Source organism: Rutidosis leptorrhynchoides, chromosome 4 (genome assembly GCF_046630445.1).
Source record: "Rutidosis leptorrhynchoides isolate AG116_Rl617_1_P2 chromosome 4, CSIRO_AGI_Rlap_v1, whole genome shotgun sequence".
In the NCBI taxonomy this organism is placed as follows: domain Eukaryota; kingdom Viridiplantae; phylum Streptophyta; class Magnoliopsida; order Asterales; family Asteraceae; genus Rutidosis; species Rutidosis leptorrhynchoides.
This window is the reverse complement of record NC_092336.1, coordinates 208,616,017-208,634,975: the sequence shown is the minus strand read 5'-3', so window position 1 is coordinate 208,634,975 and position 18,959 is coordinate 208,616,017. Positions and strand designations below refer to the sequence as shown.

General features: G+C 35.0%; 1 protein-coding gene across 1 annotated transcript; it reads left to right on the top strand.

The window, feature by feature from the left end:
• The first annotated feature begins 4,144 nt into the window (after window positions 1-4,144).
• Window positions 4,145-5,737, top strand: LOC139841383 (inorganic phosphate transporter 1-4-like). Its single transcript, XM_071831603.1, has one exon. It carries the CDS (start codon window positions 4,145-4,147, stop codon window positions 5,735-5,737), a length of 1,593 nt encoding a protein of 530 aa, XP_071687704.1.
• Window positions 5,738-18,959: the final 13,222 nt, after the last annotated feature.

The following is an 18,959-nucleotide window of genomic DNA, read 5'->3' as shown; positions in this document are numbered from 1 at the left end:
GCGATGACTTTTTCTCCACTCAAAACTTGATCGTTACAATCAAGAAAACGCATTTTAGGTCCAAGCCGGCGGCTTCGGATGTCAAGCCGGCGGCTTCACTTCAGATTTGAGCTTGGAGGCCAAGAAAAACTTGCATGGCAAAATATTGACTTTTTGACCGAAGCTGGCGGCTTCCTTGGCCAAGACGGTGGCTTCCCTTTAACCAAGACGTTTCCCTTTAACCAAGTCGGCAGCTTCCTCCATTATGTTGTATATTTTTTGTCTTGCGGTCATTTTGACAGGTGGCTCGTCGAAAATGGAGTCCGGATGCTCAAGATATGACCAAAACGGTGACAGCACGCAGATTTTCGCATTTCTTCAATACTTAGTTCTTTTTCCTGTTTTAACACATTTCAAAAACAAAACATTAAAAATACCTTTTTCTTCATTTTATCCATTTTTGTATGTTAAAGTACTTAAAATGTCTTTAAAATGCCAAAATAACTCCTCAAAATGTATTCAAAAACATGTATAATTTAGGAGTTATCAATGACTTTTTGAGCGATATCATTGCTACTTGAGAGTTTAAATGAAGTTTTTAAGCTTCCATTTAGTTTCCACCACGGTGGTGTTATTTATACAATGGTCAATTTTTTTCACTTTTTTGTTTCCGTATTGTCACTATGATTGAGGTGATATTTCAAGCTTCCATTTTTCATTATGATTGTGTTTTTAGGTTTGATATATGTATTTTTGGGTGGTTTCTTGTTCAGGTTTAGTGTAGTTTGTAGTGGTTGTGACGTTTGATTGAAATCATCTCTTGATTGTGTCTGGGGCTTCGAAGACGTTTTCGGTGGTTTCTTGTTCAGGTTAGTGTTGTTTGGGTGGAGCTAGAGATTCGAAAAAGTTCCTACATCATATGGGGAGTATTCAGATCATGCTACCAAACCAATAACCACTAATCGAGCCTTTCATTAAATCCCATGTAATTTGAGGGAGAGCTTCTAGAGTTTCGAATCTTTAACTCAAATCAAGCAAATTCTAGAGATTCACGACGGATATCTAGGGGGAGGTTGTTGTCTAGCATTTGGCGGAGATAGACGTTGGTGAAAGCTAAATAGCTATCATGACTAAGTCAATGGGAGGTTCCTATATATTAACAGACGGTGACGAATTTAGTGAAATATAATCTAAAAAGACAGTTGAAGATACAAGAATATCAAGATTCGACATCTACATTAGCGACCATACTTGATTCATAGGGGGAGTTAATTAGTGATTGCAAATTTATTTTCATGTAATTTTGTATGTATTTAATAGGAAGCAACATTTGAAACATAATCAACTCATATGAGGCAATGTTGGAATCCTAGATATGAGATAATTGTGTTCCAAGCATTATACAAGGGTTCTATAGAGGAGGGCTATATATAGAATCTTAGGACTTCCCTAGTTAGAGATTATAGCCATTGTTATGTAAAAAGTATAAGAGAGCCCTGGAATGAAAGTTGACTGGCTAGCTTATGCTCTCTTGTTATTCATGGCTTATCGATCCATATTCATGTGATATTAGGGTCGTGACAAAATAAAGCCACGTGTTGAACACACGAACATGTTTAGGCCCGAAGTTGACAAAATTATCTTTAAGAATGATAGGGCAATGATATGATAATCCTCTATTCAAATATTTTGCTAATATATTCTGCCATCATTGTAATAATTTATGAGAGACTAGAAAACGATCTAATTTACTAAGTTTGAGACCATCATCGCTCATTCTTGTAATTTTCTTTCTCCCGATATGTAGGTCGACGAGGTTGGAATTGTAAATTATACAAAAGGCAACTGAATTTTCATGCTTGTTTCTATCCTCGTTTAAATCACCACAAAGGATCCATGGCATGTTTTTATAACACAGTAGGTTCGTAAGGGTCTTTCCAACATCTGAGTTTCTTTTCATACAAAGTGTGGTCCATGAATATTTACTGACGCAATTTCATAATTGAATCCGGACCAATGGCCTTTTATAGCTAAGTAAAATTTACCTTTGATGGCCTTACTACTTTAAATGTATTGGGATCCCATATCGCCAACATACCTCTAGAGAATCCATTCACATCTTTCTGAAACAAAGTTAAATTCAGACGCACCCAAAAAACTTTTGATCCATTTTCTTGTGTGTGACTGCATTTGGTCTCTTGTAGGGCTAGTACGATAGATTTTTCTTTATAGCATAGCCTTTTTAGCCGGTCGACTACTTCATCGTGTCAAACACCACAAAGGGTAAGGGATATTAAATTCATTATTAAAACTTAGAGTATCGAATGAGAGAACGAACAATTATTGTCCATTATTCCAACAGATTCCTAAGTTCTTCCTGAATTCTTTTACTTTATTCGATATTATCATTTACATTTAATTTTAGAATTTTGCTAACGACAACAATTAGAGTTGTGGTTAACACGCATAAAAAGCTTGTACATAGCGATTATACATTGACTTTAAGTGACGGTTATTAGATTGTACAAGTTTTTTATGGGTGTTAACGACAGCCCTAAGAGTTGTCGTTAACAAAATCCATAATGTTATAATAAATAAATTAATATCAATATAATATAATATTTAACATATTATGGAGTATTAATTATTATTATTATTATTATTATTATTATTATTATTATTATTATTATTCTATATAGTCTAATAAACTTCTAAAATAATGACATCATCAGCAAGCTAAATTACCCTTTACTTTTTATAATTATGATGTCATATTATATATTAATTTAATTAAAAAAATAATACAAAATCTTTTATAAAAGGAAATATTAATCTCTCATAAATTGTAAATTTATTTTTCTAAAAAAATTTAAAAGACATTTATTATTATTAATAATTATTATTATTATTAAAAATATAAATATAAATATTCAACTTTGAGCGAACTTTATGTTTGTAAAATCAACGACAAATTTCTTAGTCGGAATCCGTGGTTTCACGGGGCAATAAACTAAATGACTTTAACATTTACATTCACTTAATAACTAACATATCATTAAACTATTTCGTTTAAACAAACCCGTGTTTTCACGGGTCATTTCACTAGTTATAATAAATACAAGTTAAACATGTTACAATTTTATTCGATATACTTTATATGGTGTATAACTGTATATACACATGTTAGCAAAACATTTAATTAATTTAATTATTATTTATAAATTGCATAATATAATATATAATTATATAATATAATTATAATATATAATATAATATATAATAATTATAATATAGTTATAATTATATATAAATAAATTGTAATCTCAACAACTTTAAACGAATTATAATGCGGATCCAACTATGTTTTCGCTCTGTTTGTGGCATACGTTAATTTTCAACAACTATATATCTGGAATTTGGAATGCATATATATTTCCATAATCCGTAGCCAACTCTGATTCTAGCTCTTTTATTTTATCACAACAATAAATACACGCGCGTCATGCACAATATAAAACACTTTCTATACTTTAAGATCGATCATATGGTAAATTGAAACTTCCAGTGTACGTTGTTTCGTACGAATTACGTCAAAGTAGTAATTCATCCAACAATCGGTACGTGATCTATTACCTTTTTGTATTTTATAATTAAACATTAATTTTTAATCACCTTTTTACGTTTTTTTATTCTGTGAATGACTGGGTATTATGTGTACACATATTGAAGTTGTGCGTCTACTATACTATGTGTGTTTTTTTCATGCAATTTTATTTTTTCTTGGTATATGTGTGTTTCTTTGGTAAAACATATTGATATGTAACAGTATTTGCTGTTGAGATATTGGAAATTTTAGCAAAAACTTTATTTAATACGGAGTATATATAAGCTGTAGATGTACCAAAGGGTCTAAAACCCGAATATAAAGTTGATTATTTCATAGGGAAAAATAAATTAATATAATGTGGTTTCTAATCTACGAGGGAATATATTATATGTGTAAACATAAATATTGGATGGTAATTGTTATCTATTCGAATTCGTTAAATTAGTAATAGGTTAATGACTTTTTTGCCATGCTTTTATCTCTGAATATGTTAATAATATTTATTTATGTTGTTTGTTACAGAGGAAGAAAGATTAAAGATCGATAATTTGTTCAGAGATGGCATCTAGCGGAAATTTACAAGTTTTTAAAGCACTTGATGGTGCAAAAACGCAATGGTATCACTTCACTGCAATAGTAATTGCTGGAATGGGCTTTTTTACTGATGCTTATGATCTCTTTTGCATCTCTTTGGTCACTAAAATGTTGGGCCGGATTTACTACCACACACCGGGCTCGCCCAAGCCCGGAAGTTTGCCACCAAACGTTTCTGCCGCCGTGAACGGAGTTGCCCTTGTCGGAACCCTAGTCGGCCAATTGTTTTTCGGGTGGCTCGGGGATAAGCTTGGGAGGAAAAAGGTTTATGGCATTACATTAATGCTTATGTGTCTTTGTTCGATTGCTTCGGGCTTGTCATTCGGGAGTAACCCAACTATGGTTATGTCTACTCTATGTTTTTTCCGGTTTTGGCTTGGGTTTGGAATCGGTGGTGATTACCCGCTATCGGCGACAATTATGTCCGAGTATTCGAATAAGAAAACCCGAGGAGGGTTTATAGCGGCTGTGTTTGCAATGCAAGGGTTTGGGATTTTAGGAGGCGGTATTTTTGCGATTATTATTTCATCGGTGTTCGATGCTAAATTTAAGGCTCTGAGTTACGAGGTTGATCCGATTGGTTCAACTGTCCCTGAGGCCGATTACGTGTGGAGAATTATTCTAATGGTGGGAGCGGTTCCCGCAATTTTGACTTATTATTGGCGGATGAAGATGCCTGAAACGGCTCGTTACACCGCCTTAGTGGCGAAAAACGCTAATAAGGCAGCTGAGGACATGTCGAAAGTTTTGCAAATGGAGATCAAACCCGAGCAACAAAAGATCAATCAAGTGGTCGAGAAGTCAGGTAACAGTTTCGGGCTTTTTACTAAGGAGTTTCTAAAACGACATGGGTTGCATTTACTCGGAACAACAACCACGTGGTTTTTACTCGACATCGCTTATTATAGTCAGAACTTGTTCCAAAAGGATATATTTACCGCCATCGGGTGGATCCCAGCCGCAAAAAAGATGAACGCAATTCACGAGGTGTACAGAATCGCTAGAGCCCAAACACTCATCGCGTTGTGCAGTACTGTACCCGGATACTGGTTTACTGTGTTTCTTATTGATAAAATCGGGCGCTTTAAAATTCAACTACTCGGGTTTTCAATGATGACAATCTTTATGTTCGCGTTAGCAATCCCTTACAACCATTGGACTCACCCGCAAAACAACATTGGGTTCGTGTTGTTATACTCGTTAACTTTCTTCTTCGCTAACTTCGGGCCAAATGCAACCACTTTTGTGGTCCCAGCTGAGATTTTTCCAGCCCGTTTGCGGTCAACTTGTCATGGTATTTCAGCTGCTTCGGGAAAGTTAGGTGCGATTGTTGGTGCTTTCGGGTTCTTATATTTGGCTCAGAATCAAGATCCGGCTAAGGCAGATGCAGGGTACCCTGCTGGTATTGGTGTCAAAAACGCACTGATTGTTTTGGGTGTGATCAACTTTTTGGGAACCTTGTGCACGTTTTTGGTGCCCGAATCGAATGGGAAGTCTCTCGAGGAGATGTCTAGAGAGAATGAAGACGAACCCACAGTAGTTGTTTCGCAAGTTTAAGTTGAACTGCCCTTTCATTACTTAACATTAGTTCATTAGCAGGATCAATATTTTAGGGGTTATAGACTTAAATTCATGTTTTTTGAATTGAACTCTTCTGTTTTGTTTTTTTTAGTCGATTGTTTGAGGATTGTGTTTTTTTAATGATATGTGTGGAGTTGAACTGAATTGCAATTGTTTATCATCTATGCTGAATATATGTTTGTGTATAGTGTTTGTTTATATAGTGCATTTATATTTATATTTATATTTATATTTATATGATAATTTAAAATTTAGACTTTATAATTAGAAATATACTACTTAGATTATTATTATTATTATTATTATTATTATTATTATTATTATTATTATTATTATTATTATTATTATTATTATTATTATTATTATTATTATTATTATTATTATTATTATTATTAGAAATATGACATAATTACTCCCGTCGTCCTTGAACTTGTACCCAAATCACACGCGTCGTCCTTGGAACTTTTTTTGAACTCACGACGTCACTAAACTATCTGGAAATCACTCCCGTCATCCTTCTGTTTGCTTGCCGTTCAAAAGCCCCGTTAACCTGCATCATGTGCATAGCACGTGTGGGTATTTAGGTCTTTTTATCAATAATAATATTTTATTATTATTATTATTATTATTATTATTATTATTATTATTATTATTATTATTATTATTATTATTTGTTCCTCTTTTAATACTCATTTTAATTTTAATTTTAATTATTTGAATTCCAGATTTTATTTCTTTCACACTTCCATGTTCATCTTTCACATCCCTCTCTTCCATTAATGATTTTTCAAAACAAACACTTTCAGATCATGGATCCTGAACAAAAACTGTCGCAAAACAGTCACATGATCTTCGAACGTCATCTCCATAACATGAAACAGATTCATAAATTCGAATTTGAGGATTGACAATTCGTTTGACTTTATGAATCTCAACTTTGACCGTCAATTTTTTTTTTGAACGACGATTTTTTGGCATCAGTAGATCATTTACTTCAACGACCTTCATCATTTCGAGTTAGATCCTCAAACTTTGTATAGAGCATCAAGAGATGAATCCTAACACTTCTCTATTTTTACATTTAGCTAAATCATCTCAGATTAATCCGGAGACTTCGATTTTGATGTGTTCGAACAAGAGATGAACGCGAGTTCAAACTCATAGAATCGGTAACTGATAATGTAATCTGAAGATCTTCGAGTGTTCAGTTTTGATTCTAGATCACGAATCCGACCTCCGTTTGTGTTTATAAACTCTAATTGAAAAACGCCTAAATCGATGACGGTTTCACCTCCAGATCAACATACGGTGGTAATCGACGGCAGTGGCGGCGACCGGATTTTGTTCCGGCGAACGAAAGTGGTGTTCCAATGATTTCAGATTCGGTTTCATTACCAAAATTAAAAATGAAGATGGTGATGGCTACGTGATATGGTGACCCCATTTTTTTTTCTTTTATAAATTAAATTTCGAGTTTTAAAAGTGGTGGGTTGGTGAGACTATAATAACATGAAAGATTGCAATTTTAAAGTTAATTTACTGGGCAACTATATTTTTTTTATCCCCTATATATAATTGGTTTACATACTTGGTAGGTAATATTATTGAACGTTGAGTGTTGATAAAGAAAGGATCAGATGCAGATGGTGAAATGATATTCTTTGATTTTTTATTTTGGTAATGGTGTGAATGAGATTGGGAAGGATGAGATAAAGATAGAAATGAAATTTTCAAGTTAGGGTTTGTGAAATATTGGGGTTCAAGATGAAGATTAGAGAAGAAAGGAAGAAATACAAAATTACGCCGGTCGTCCTTCAGATAAAAGAGATAAAATGACAGAATTTCCCTCACATGTTTGGCACATGCTTCAGATTAACGGTAGAAATAGACATCTAGTTAACAGAAGGACGACACACGTTACAAAATGCAAGTTTAGTGACGACGAACGTAAAAAAAAAAAAAAAAACTTTGAGGACGACGCGTGTAATTTTGGTATAAGTTCAAGGACGACGGGAATAATTTTGTCTTAGAAATATACTAAAGGAGGTGATGTTTTTGGTCGTTTCACCAGGAAAAAAACGACACCACCCCCCCTAAACTCAAAGCCAACAAAACAATCACCCCCCCCCCCCAACTATAGTCAAATTACAAACAATACATCAAACTTCAGGGGGTAAAACGTAAATTCTCTAACTTAAAATAAAAACTCCACCCAAACACTTCGACATCCCGTATCTTCTTCCTCGCCGCGAGTTAAACATTTTCGACAGCACCGTCAGACTCGAAATAATTTTATGAACAAAACGAAACTAACTACGTTCGAAACTGACACTTTTTAAAAACTGCTAAACATAACGACAGCCCGGATCTTCCTGCTCGGCGCGAGTTAAATTTTTTCGACAGCACCGTCAGACTCGAAATAATTTTATGAACAAAACGAAACTAACTACGTTCGAAACGGACACTTTATAAAAATCTCTAATCACAACGACAGCCCGTATCTTCCTGCTTGCCACGAGTTAAATTTTTTCGACAACACCGACAGACTCGAAATAATTTTATGAACAAAACAAAACTAACTACGTTCGAAACGGACACTTTTTAAAAAACGCTAAACACAACGACATCTACAACGGCTCTCAACACATGGGCCGTTTTCCCTTCTGTAAATACATAAAGCTACGTTAAATATGAATACGCAGGCCGAAATCCCCCGCCGCATCCGTATCTTCCTGCTCGGCGCGAGTTAAATTTTTTCGACAGCACCGTCAGACTCGAAATATTTTTATGAACAAAACGAAACTAACTACGTTCTGGACACTTTTTAAAAATCGTAAAACACAACGACAACCCGTATCTTCCTGCTCGCCACGAGTTAAATTTTGTCGACAGCACCGTCAGACTCGAAATAATTTTATGAACAAAACGAAACTAACTACGTTCGAAACGGACACTTTTTAAAAAACGCTAAACACAACGACATCTACAAAGGCGCTCAACACATGGGCCGTTTTCCCTTCTGTAAATACATAAAGCTACTTTAAATATTATGATGACCGGGAAAATTTCGACTTATTTCTAATTTAAATCTCTATGTGATTTAATATTTTCGACACAATAAGCAAACTTGTTATGTTAAGTCTAATTATATAAATTCTTAAACGACTAACTTAAATGGTTTCCTAAGAAAATATATATGAAATATATAGCGACGTAATTAACCAAATTATATAACTTATTTATATAACGTATTGATATTAATATAACTTATTTATATTATTGATTAAATTAAATAAATAATAATCACTAACCATCACAAAAATTAAAAGGTAATAAAGTTGCTAGACGAAAGAAGTCAAACACCTATTTAATTTTTGCACTACATTCCAGTTTTATTTACCGCGATTTTAAAGACCACAAGCAACTTATACATATTGAAAGTATTCATTTTATAACTCAAAGTATAACTGTTTAAGCATTTTTAAAAAATGCACATTATCTCTTATTAGTGGATTTAGTTTGATTGGTCATAAATTAATATGTACACGTAATATGGCCAATTTAAAGGCACCTAATCTAGATTAAATTAGTTAAAGGTGGCTAGATAATTATTTTTTTTATCCTCAAGTAATTATAGTTTTATTAGTCTAACACTTACTCTTGTTTTGAGCCAAGAACTACAACCAAATAGTCGACCACCTTTGCTGACTTCTTGACACAAACAAACCACTTTCAACTGTTTTCTTTTGATTGTTTCTTGCATGTGGGATATAAAGCTTTTATATATATATTTCTGTTATCACGAATTATGTTTTAGTTATGGAACGACTAATTACTCCACAAGCTAAATATTTTTATTTCATGAGTTCTTGTTTCTTTGTGCTATATGTTGCCTATAAATACTGGTTCTATTAACGAGTATAACACACACAAAAACAGAAACATTCACATGTTACTCAGTATTATTCAAGCAACACATACTCACTGCGATCAATTTCTAGTTAAAAATTCAAGATTAGTAGTTATCTACTGTAAACGGGTTATATACCGATATTTTATATCGGGTTACAAGATGGTTAAAACTAAAGAAATATTGGGGGTATTGTTCGTGAATCCAAGACCAACCATACAATCATCCACTATCGTTACGTCTACCTACAATATTGAATCTCAATATTGAACTGTGAGTTTATAGTCTCCCTTTTTAAATGCTTTAAATATTTTTAGGCTGAGAATACATGCAATTTATTTTAAACGCAATGGACACAAGTACATACTTAATTCTACACTGAGTTAAACTAAAAATCCTTTAGCTAACTAGTAGCTGCCAGTACATAGGATGTGGACTGGTGGGCGCGGATAATTGTATATGGATCCATAGAGCTTGACATCCCCATCCGAGCTAGTAGCGCTAGCCTTTTAATGGACGTATGTTATTTGAGTTTACGACACGTTGGTTTGCGTGTATTAAAACGAAAGGGTAATTATTATTATAGCATTAAGTTTAGTTACCATGGTGCTCTGTTATGTAGAATCTATTGATAAACTTTTGATGAAATCTTGTGGTCCATCTTTATATACTTATGACTCGAGCAATTAAAACTATAACTCACCAACATTCGTGTTGACCTTTTTAGCATGTTTTATTCTCAGGTCCTTGAACTGCTTCCGTTGTGATGTGCTTGTTGCCTGCATGGAGTCTCTCATGCTTTGTATAAAGTTTATTGCATTCGAAACAAAACTACGTGGTGTAATAAATAATTTGACTGTGATGTCAACCTGAAAAATAAAGACTTATGTATTTCCGGGGATTTACTTATACTTAAGTAATTGCCCACATGTTTATAACTTTCTATGTTTAGAAAGTTACTTATTTTAATGAATGCAATATTTTTATTAAAACGTATCATGTAGAGGTCAGAACCTCACTATGGAATCAATGAATAACGTATTGCGTCAATAGCGATTTTGACGGGTCGTTACAGTTGGTATCCGAGCATGAGGCCATAGGGAACCAGAATTTGCATTAGTGTGTCTAACTGGTAATTGTTAGGATGCATTAGTAAGTCTGGACTATGACCGTATCTATTTTTACCGATTTTTTGCTTATCATTTTTGTCAAAAACACTATATGTGATATATTTATATGCTAACGTAATTGTTTTTTCAATTATGTAATAGATGACTTCTTCTAATCCCATCATTTTGTACGACTCTGAATCGGACACTGAGTCTATTCTCTCCACAACTAAAAAGGACGTTCCAATACCTATTAAAGAAGAAATTGTGTTAGCCGGAGAATCTCAACTCCCGGTAAACCCAGAGGAGGTCCCAGCTCCACCCAGCCCTAGTTTCCCGGAGCCACAGTATCGTTTCGATGGTATCGTGATCCCTGGAATAAACGGGGGTCGTCCATTTCTTAACGAATGTGGACATTGGGTCAGATACACCGACGACGAGCGTGTTGTGTCGATTTCGCCTGGCAGACATCGGATCATGACCACCGGCCGGACATATTCTCCCACACATGATGCACCTGCACCACCCTCAGACGACTCAGACAGTTCATCATCAGATGAGATCAGTGAGGAGGAGAAGGAAGTAAAGGAGATTACTGAAAAAGAATTTAACAAGGGAAAGGAACCTGTAGTCACCAACCCAGAATTGCTGAATCCGAAAATTAATAAAGCAATTATTGTACAAAGTACTCCTGACATTGCTACCCCTAGTCACCCTTATCTTACCAACTCTATTGAGGTATCAAGTACCTCAGAACCCCGACCAAAATATAAACATACCGCTCGAATAAGCGTTATGCTAGTACCTGATAACAAGAAGCCCCGCCGCTTTTAAAAATCATTTCTGCTACGACATCACTTCATGCATTGTATAATATTAATTAGTGTGCTTTACTTTATCCTACATATGTTCTATGTAAAATAAACTTATGTGAATAAGTGGTATTGTATCGTTGTACAATAATGCATGGGAGAATAAAGCGTGAAATGATAATGCATTAGTTTTTCATAAAAGAATATTATTTGAATTGTAGTAGTTAATTGTTGTACTAAGCTATTAAGTATGAACTTTAACGAGTAGGTAATACCCTAGAAATAATTATAAAACGCTAATAAGAAGAAAAGACTTTTATAATAATTAGTTCATATTATTAATATGCCACGATGTGCCATTAATTACTCGCTACATCTATAATATTCTGCGTGATTAATTATCTTATATGTTTATTGAAGAAACAAGTCTCAAATGTCGGATGATGAGTTTGAGGAACTAGTCGAGAAACGTGTGAATGAAAGAATTGCTGCAGCCGAGGCAGCAAAAGTAGCAGCCCAAGCAGCAGCCCAAGCAGCAGCTTTGAATACAACTCACGAAACGGATGCTCATACAAAACTTTTCAAGCATGCAAACCACAGACGTTTAGTGGAACCGTGGGACCAGTCGGTCTAACCCGATGATTTGAAAAGATGGAGTCCGTTTTCAAAATCAGTAATTGTGCAGATGGAGACAAGTCAAAATATACTTCGTGCACGTTGCAAGACGGTGCACTTACTTGGTGGAACAATTATACTAAAGCAGAAGGAGTAGATACGGCATACGATATCTCTTGAGAAGAATTGAAAAAGATGCTAATCGAGGAGTACTGTCCTCGAAACGAGATCAGAAAAATAGAATCTGAGTTACGTAATCTGAAGGTTTTCGGTGTGAATCTCAAGAACTATGAAAAGCGTTTCATGGAACTAGCCTTGTTGTGTCCCGAATTAGTTCCAAACGAGAAACGAAAGATAGAAATGTATATTGACGGTTTGTCAATCAATATCAAACGAAATGTTACATCATCCAAACCGAATACGATACAGGAAGCCATGAGAATGGCACACCAACTCATGGACCAGATGACGGAGAGTACGATTAAGGCACCAACTACCGAAGTCAAGACAACTGAAGGAAAAAGGAAATGGGAAGACCATAAGGGCAAAAATTCTCACTCGAAGAGGCAAGAGACTTTTAAGGGCAAACAAGATGGGGCAATTGCTAGTCTAAACTACAAGGGATCCCATCCGTTCTGCAAAATATGTTACACACATCATTCAGGTTATTGCCAGGTGCTCTGTGATAAATGAAACAAGAAGGGACATGTGGCAAAAGATTGTTATGTCACTGTTTCTGGAGTGAAGACAAACCTGACCGATATCAAGAAATGTTTTGGATGTGGGAAGCCTGGTTACTTTAAAAATCAATGCCCTGATAAGGAGAAGAACAAAGAACCAGCACGTGGGAGGGCATTTAATATTAATGTCAGTGAAGCGCGTGAGGACTCTGATCTTGTTACGGGTACGTTTACCGTTAATAATCAAGTAGCTTCTATTATGTTTGATTCTGGTGCTGATAGAAGTTATATGTGTAAAGACTTTAGTTCTAAACTGAAATGTTCATCATTTCCTCTAGACGATAAATATACTATTGAATTAGCTAATGGTAAACTAATAAAAGCCGATAAAATATGCCATGGTTGTGAGATAAACCTTGCTGGTGAAACATTCAAAATCGATTTGATACCCGTAGAATTAGGAAGTTTTGACGTAATCGTTGGCATGGACTGGATGTCCGGAACAAGAGCGGAAGTTGTTTGTGTTGAGAAAGCAATTCGCATCCCTCGTAAGGATGAAACGTCATTGATGATTTATGGGGAGAAGAGCAACTTGAAGCTGAACCTTATTAGCTATATGAAGGCCCAGAAACTTATAAGAAAAGGTTGTTATGCCATTTTAGCACACGTGAAGAAAATTAAAATCGAAGAAAGAAGCATCGACGACGTGCCGGTTGTAAGAGAATATCCCGAAGTATTTCCAGAAGAATTACCTGGGCTACCTCCACACAGATGTGCAGAATTCCAGATTGATCTCGTACCAGGAGCCGCACCTGTAGTCCGATCCCCATATAGACTTGCACCTTTTGAGATGCAAGAATTGCAAAGCCAATTACAAGAATTATCGGATCGTGGATTTATTCGTCCCAGTTTTTCACCTTGGGGTGCTCCTATTTTGTTTGTCAAGAAGAAGGATGGATCTATGAGAATGTGCATAGATTACCGAGAATTAAACAAATTAATGATCAAGAATCGGTACCCATTACCGAGGATTGATGATTTGTTTGGTCAATTACAAGGATCAAGTGTTTATTCTAAGATTATCTACGCTCCAGATATCATCAGCTGAGAGTGAAGGAAGAAGATGTTCCTAAAATCGCGTTCAGAACCCGTTACGGTCACTATGAGTTTTTAGTCATGCCTTTTGGATTGGCTAATGCTCCAGCAGTATTCATGGATCTGATGAATCACATCTGCAAATCGTATTTAGACAAATTTGTCATTGTTTTTATCGACGACATATTGATTTACTCAAAAAACAAGGAAGAACATGAGCAACTGGTACTAGAAATACTCAAGAAAGAAGAACTGTACGCAAAATTTTCTAAGTGTGATTTCTGGTTACAAGAAGTACAGTTTTTGGGCCATGTTGTCAGTAAACATGGAATTAAAGTTGACCCTGCCAAGATCGAAGCCATTAGTAAATAGAAAACACCGAAGACTCCGACACAAATCCGCCAATTCTTAGGTCTTGCTGGTTACTACCGAAGATTCATTCAATATTTCTCTAAAATTGTCAAACCCTTAACTGCATTGACTCAAAATGAAAAGAAGTATGATTGGTCCACGAAACAGGAATCCTCATTCCAGTTATTAAAGAAGAAGTTAACGTCTGCACCCATTTTGTCATTACCGGAAGGAAATGATGATTTCGTGATCTACTGTGACGCTTCGCGCCAAGGTTTAGGATGTGTATTAATGCAATGCACAAAATTTATTGCATACGCCTCACGACAACTAAAAATTCATGAAAGGAACTATACGACGCACGATTTGGAACTTGGAGCAGTAGTTTTTGCACTCAAAATATGGAGACACTATCTATATGGAACCAAGTGTACAGTGTACACAGACCATAAGAGTCTTCAGCATATTTTTGATCAAAAACAACTCAATATGAGGCAACGTCGCTGGGCAGAGCTATTGAACGATTACGATTGTGAAATTCGTTACCACCCCGGAAAGGCTAATGTTGTAGCTGATGCCCTAAGTCGGAAAGAAAGAGTAAAACCTCTTAGGGTCCGAGCTTTGAATATTACAATTCGTACTGATCTCACAAAGTAAATTCAAGCAGCACAGTTAGAAGCTTTAAAAGCAGAAAACGTAAAAGAATAAATGAGCAAAGTGTTAGAAAAACAGCTTGAAGTAAAAGCCGATGGAACCCTGTATTTTGTTGGTAGGATATGGGTACCAATACATGGTAACCTAAGATAACTAGTACTGGATGAAGCACACAAAACGAGGTACTCAATTCACCCGGGAAATGGGAAAATGCACCACGATCTCAAGAAGTTCTATTGGTGGCCGAATATAAAGAGAGAAATTGCTACTTATGTAAGCAAATGTTTGACATGTGCGAAGGTCAAAGCTGAGCACCAAAAGCCGTCAAGATTACTGCAACAACCAGAAATTCCTCAGTGGAAATGGGAAAGAATAACCATGGATTTCATTACGAAATTGCCAAGGACTGCAAGTAGTCACGATACTATTTGGGTGATAGTTGATCGCATCACTAAGTCAACTCACTTTATACCAATAAAGGAGACAGACAGTATGGAGAAATTAGCACGCTTATATTTGAAGGAAATAGTTTCCAGGCATGGTGTACCTATCTCCATCATATCTGATCGTGACACCCGATTCGTATCACATTTTTGGCAGTCATTACAAAAAGCATTGGGAACTCGATTAGATATGAGCACCGCTTATCACCCACAGACAGATGGTCAAAGTGAAAGAACTATACAAACATTAGAAGACATGTTATGGGCATGTGTGATTGACTTTGGAACCGGTTGGGATCGACACTTACCCTTGGCAGAATTCTCATACAATAACAGCTATCGTACGAGCATCAACGCAGCGCCATTTGAAGCACTTTACGGTAGAAAGTGCAGATCTCCTATTTGTTGGAGCGAAGTAGGAGAAATACAACTTACCGGACTAGAAATTATTCATGAAACTACCGAAAAGATCATTCAAATACAACAGCGATTGAAAATGGCCATGAGTCGTCAAAAGAGTTATGCTGACAAAAGAAGAAAACCGCTAGAATTTCAAATGGGCGACAAAGTCATGTTGAAAGTGTCACCCTGGAAAGGCATTGTACGATTCGGTAAATGAGGAAAACTAAGTCCTAGGTACGTAGGACCCTTTGAAATCACCGAAAGAATTGGAACAGTTGCTTATCGATTAAAGCTACCACAAGAACTTAGTGGTGTTCACGACACATTTCACGTGTCAAATTTGAAGAAATGTTTAGCTGAAGAGGATGTCGTAATTCCTCTTAAAGAAATAAGAATCAATGATAAACTCCATTTTATAGAAGAACCTGTTGAAATCATGGACCGTGAGGTCAAACAATTAAAACAAAGCAAACTACCGATAGTTAGAGTTCGTTGGAACGCTAGACGAGGACCTGAGTTTACTTGGGAATGTGAAGATCAAATGAAGCAAAAGTATCCACATTTGTTACTGATATCGCTCATAAAACAGGTACTACTCAAAATTTCGGGACGAAATTTTCTTTAACGGGGAGGTACTATGATGACCAGGAAAATTTCGACTTATTTCTAATTTAAATTCCTATGTGATTTAATATTTTCGACATAATAAGCAAACTTGTTATGTTAAGTCTAATTATATAAATTCTTAAACAACTAACTTAAATGGTTTCCGAATAAAATATATATGAAATATATAGCGACGTAATTAACCAAATTATATAACTTATTTATATAACATATTAATTTTAATATAACTTATTTATATTATTGATTAAATAAAATAAATAATAATCACTAACCATCACAAAAATTAAAAGGTAATGAAGTTGCTAGACGAAAGAAGTCAAACACGTATTTAATTTTTGCACTACATTCCAGTTTTATTTACCGCGATTTTAAAGACCACAAGCAACTTATACATATTGAAAGTATTCATTTTATAACTCAAAGTATAATTGTTTATGCATTTTAAAAAAAATGCACATTATCTCTTATTAGTGGATTTAGTTTGATTGGTCATAAATTAATATGTACACGTAATATGGCCAATTTAAAGGCACTTAATCTAGATTAAATTAGTTAAAGGTGGCTAGAGAATTATTGTTTTTGTCCTCAAGTAATTATAGTTTTATTAGTCTAACACCTACTCTTGTTTTGAGCCAAGAACTACAACCAAATAGTCGACCACCTTTGCTGACTTCTTGACACAAACAAACCACTTTCAACTGTTTTCTTTTGATTGTTTCTTGCATGTGGGATAGAAAGCTTTTATATATATATTTCTGTTATCACGAATTATGTTTTAGTTATGGAACGACTAATTACTCCACAAGCTAAATATTTTTATTTCATGAGTTCTTGTTTCTTTATGCTATATGTTGCCTATAAATACTGGTTCTATTAACGAGTATAACACACACAAAAACAGAATCATTCACATATTACTCAGTATTATTCTAGCAACACATACTCACTACGATCAATTTCTAGTTAAAAATTCAAGATTAGTAGTTATCTACTGTAAACGGGTTATATACGGGTATTTTATATCGGGTTTCAAGCTGGTTAAAACTAAAGAAATATTAGGGGTATTGTTCGTGAATCCAAGACCAACCATACAATCATCCACTATCGTTACGTCTACCTACAATATTGAATCTCAATATTGAACTGTGAGTTTATAGCCTCCCTTTTTAAATGCTTTAAATATTTTTGGGCTGAGAATACATGCAATTTATTTTAAACGCAATGGACACAAGTACATACTTAATTCTACACTGAGTTAAACCGAAAATCCTTTAGCTTTGGTAACTAGTAGCTGCCAGTACATAGGATGTGGACTGGTGGGCGCGAATAATTGTATATGGATCCATAGGGATTGATATCCCCATCCGAGCTAGTAGCGCTAGCCTTTTAACGGACGTATGTTATTTGAGTTTACGACACGTTGGTTTGCGTGTATTAAAACTAAAGGGTAATTATTATTATAGCGTTAAGTTTAGTTACCAGGGTGCTCTGTTATGTAGAATCTATTGATAAACTTTTGATGAAATCTTGTGGTCCATCTTTATATACTTATGACTCGAGAAATTAAAACTATAACTCATCAACATTCGTGTTGACCTTTTTAGCATGTTTTATTCTCAGGTCCTTGAACTGCTTCCGCTGTGATGTGCTTGTTTCCTGCATGGAGTCTCTCATGCTTTGTATAAAGTTTATTGCATTCGAAACAAAACTACGTTGTGTAATAAATAATTTAACTGTGATGTCAACCTGAAAATAAAGACTTATGTATTTCCGGGGATTTACTTATACTTAAGTAATCGCCCACATGTTTATAACTTTCTATGTTTAGAAAGTCACTTATTTTAATAAATGCAATATTTTTATTAAAACGTATCATGTAGAGGTCAGAACCTCACTATGGAATCAATGAATAACGTATCGCATCAATAGCGATTTTGACGGGTCGTTACAAATATGAATACGCAGGTCGAAATCCCCCGCCGCATCGCGCGGGCCGATTCCGGACTAGTTGTAATCAGGTTTGAAAATTTAAGTTAGCGTGGCAAATTTAAGCTTGTGTCTTGATGTGTTGTGGGTTGTTTGGTTCGTTCTTGTAGGTTGCTTTTCTTTGGAGCTTATAGGTAGACATCCTTTTGAAGTAAAAGCTTTTACCAAAAAAAAATATCGATGTCAAGAATAAATGACGATCAACGTCTTTACAACCAAGTAAGGTTCAAGGTTAGTCTTCATATCTAAATGGGTAGATTTTGTGATCAGATGAGTGAAGTGGGTGTTTTGAATTATTAAATTAAATCATTAAATTTGCGGTTTATAAGTGTGTAGCTCATATTCTTTATTCATGGTTTGTGATTGGGTGTTGACAAATCCACCTACAATTTTGATATATTCACTTTTATAATGCATAACTTTTTGTACAAATACCGAATGTATGATAATGAGTGAATTTATAAAAAAACATAAGTGCATATATCACTACGCGTTGTTAATTCTCTATGCAAAA

Coding starts and splice junctions, on each gene's coding strand:
- LOC139841383 (XM_071831603.1), top strand. CDS start 4,145: ATGGCATCTAGCGGAAATTTACAAGTTTTTAAAGCACTTGATGGTGCA.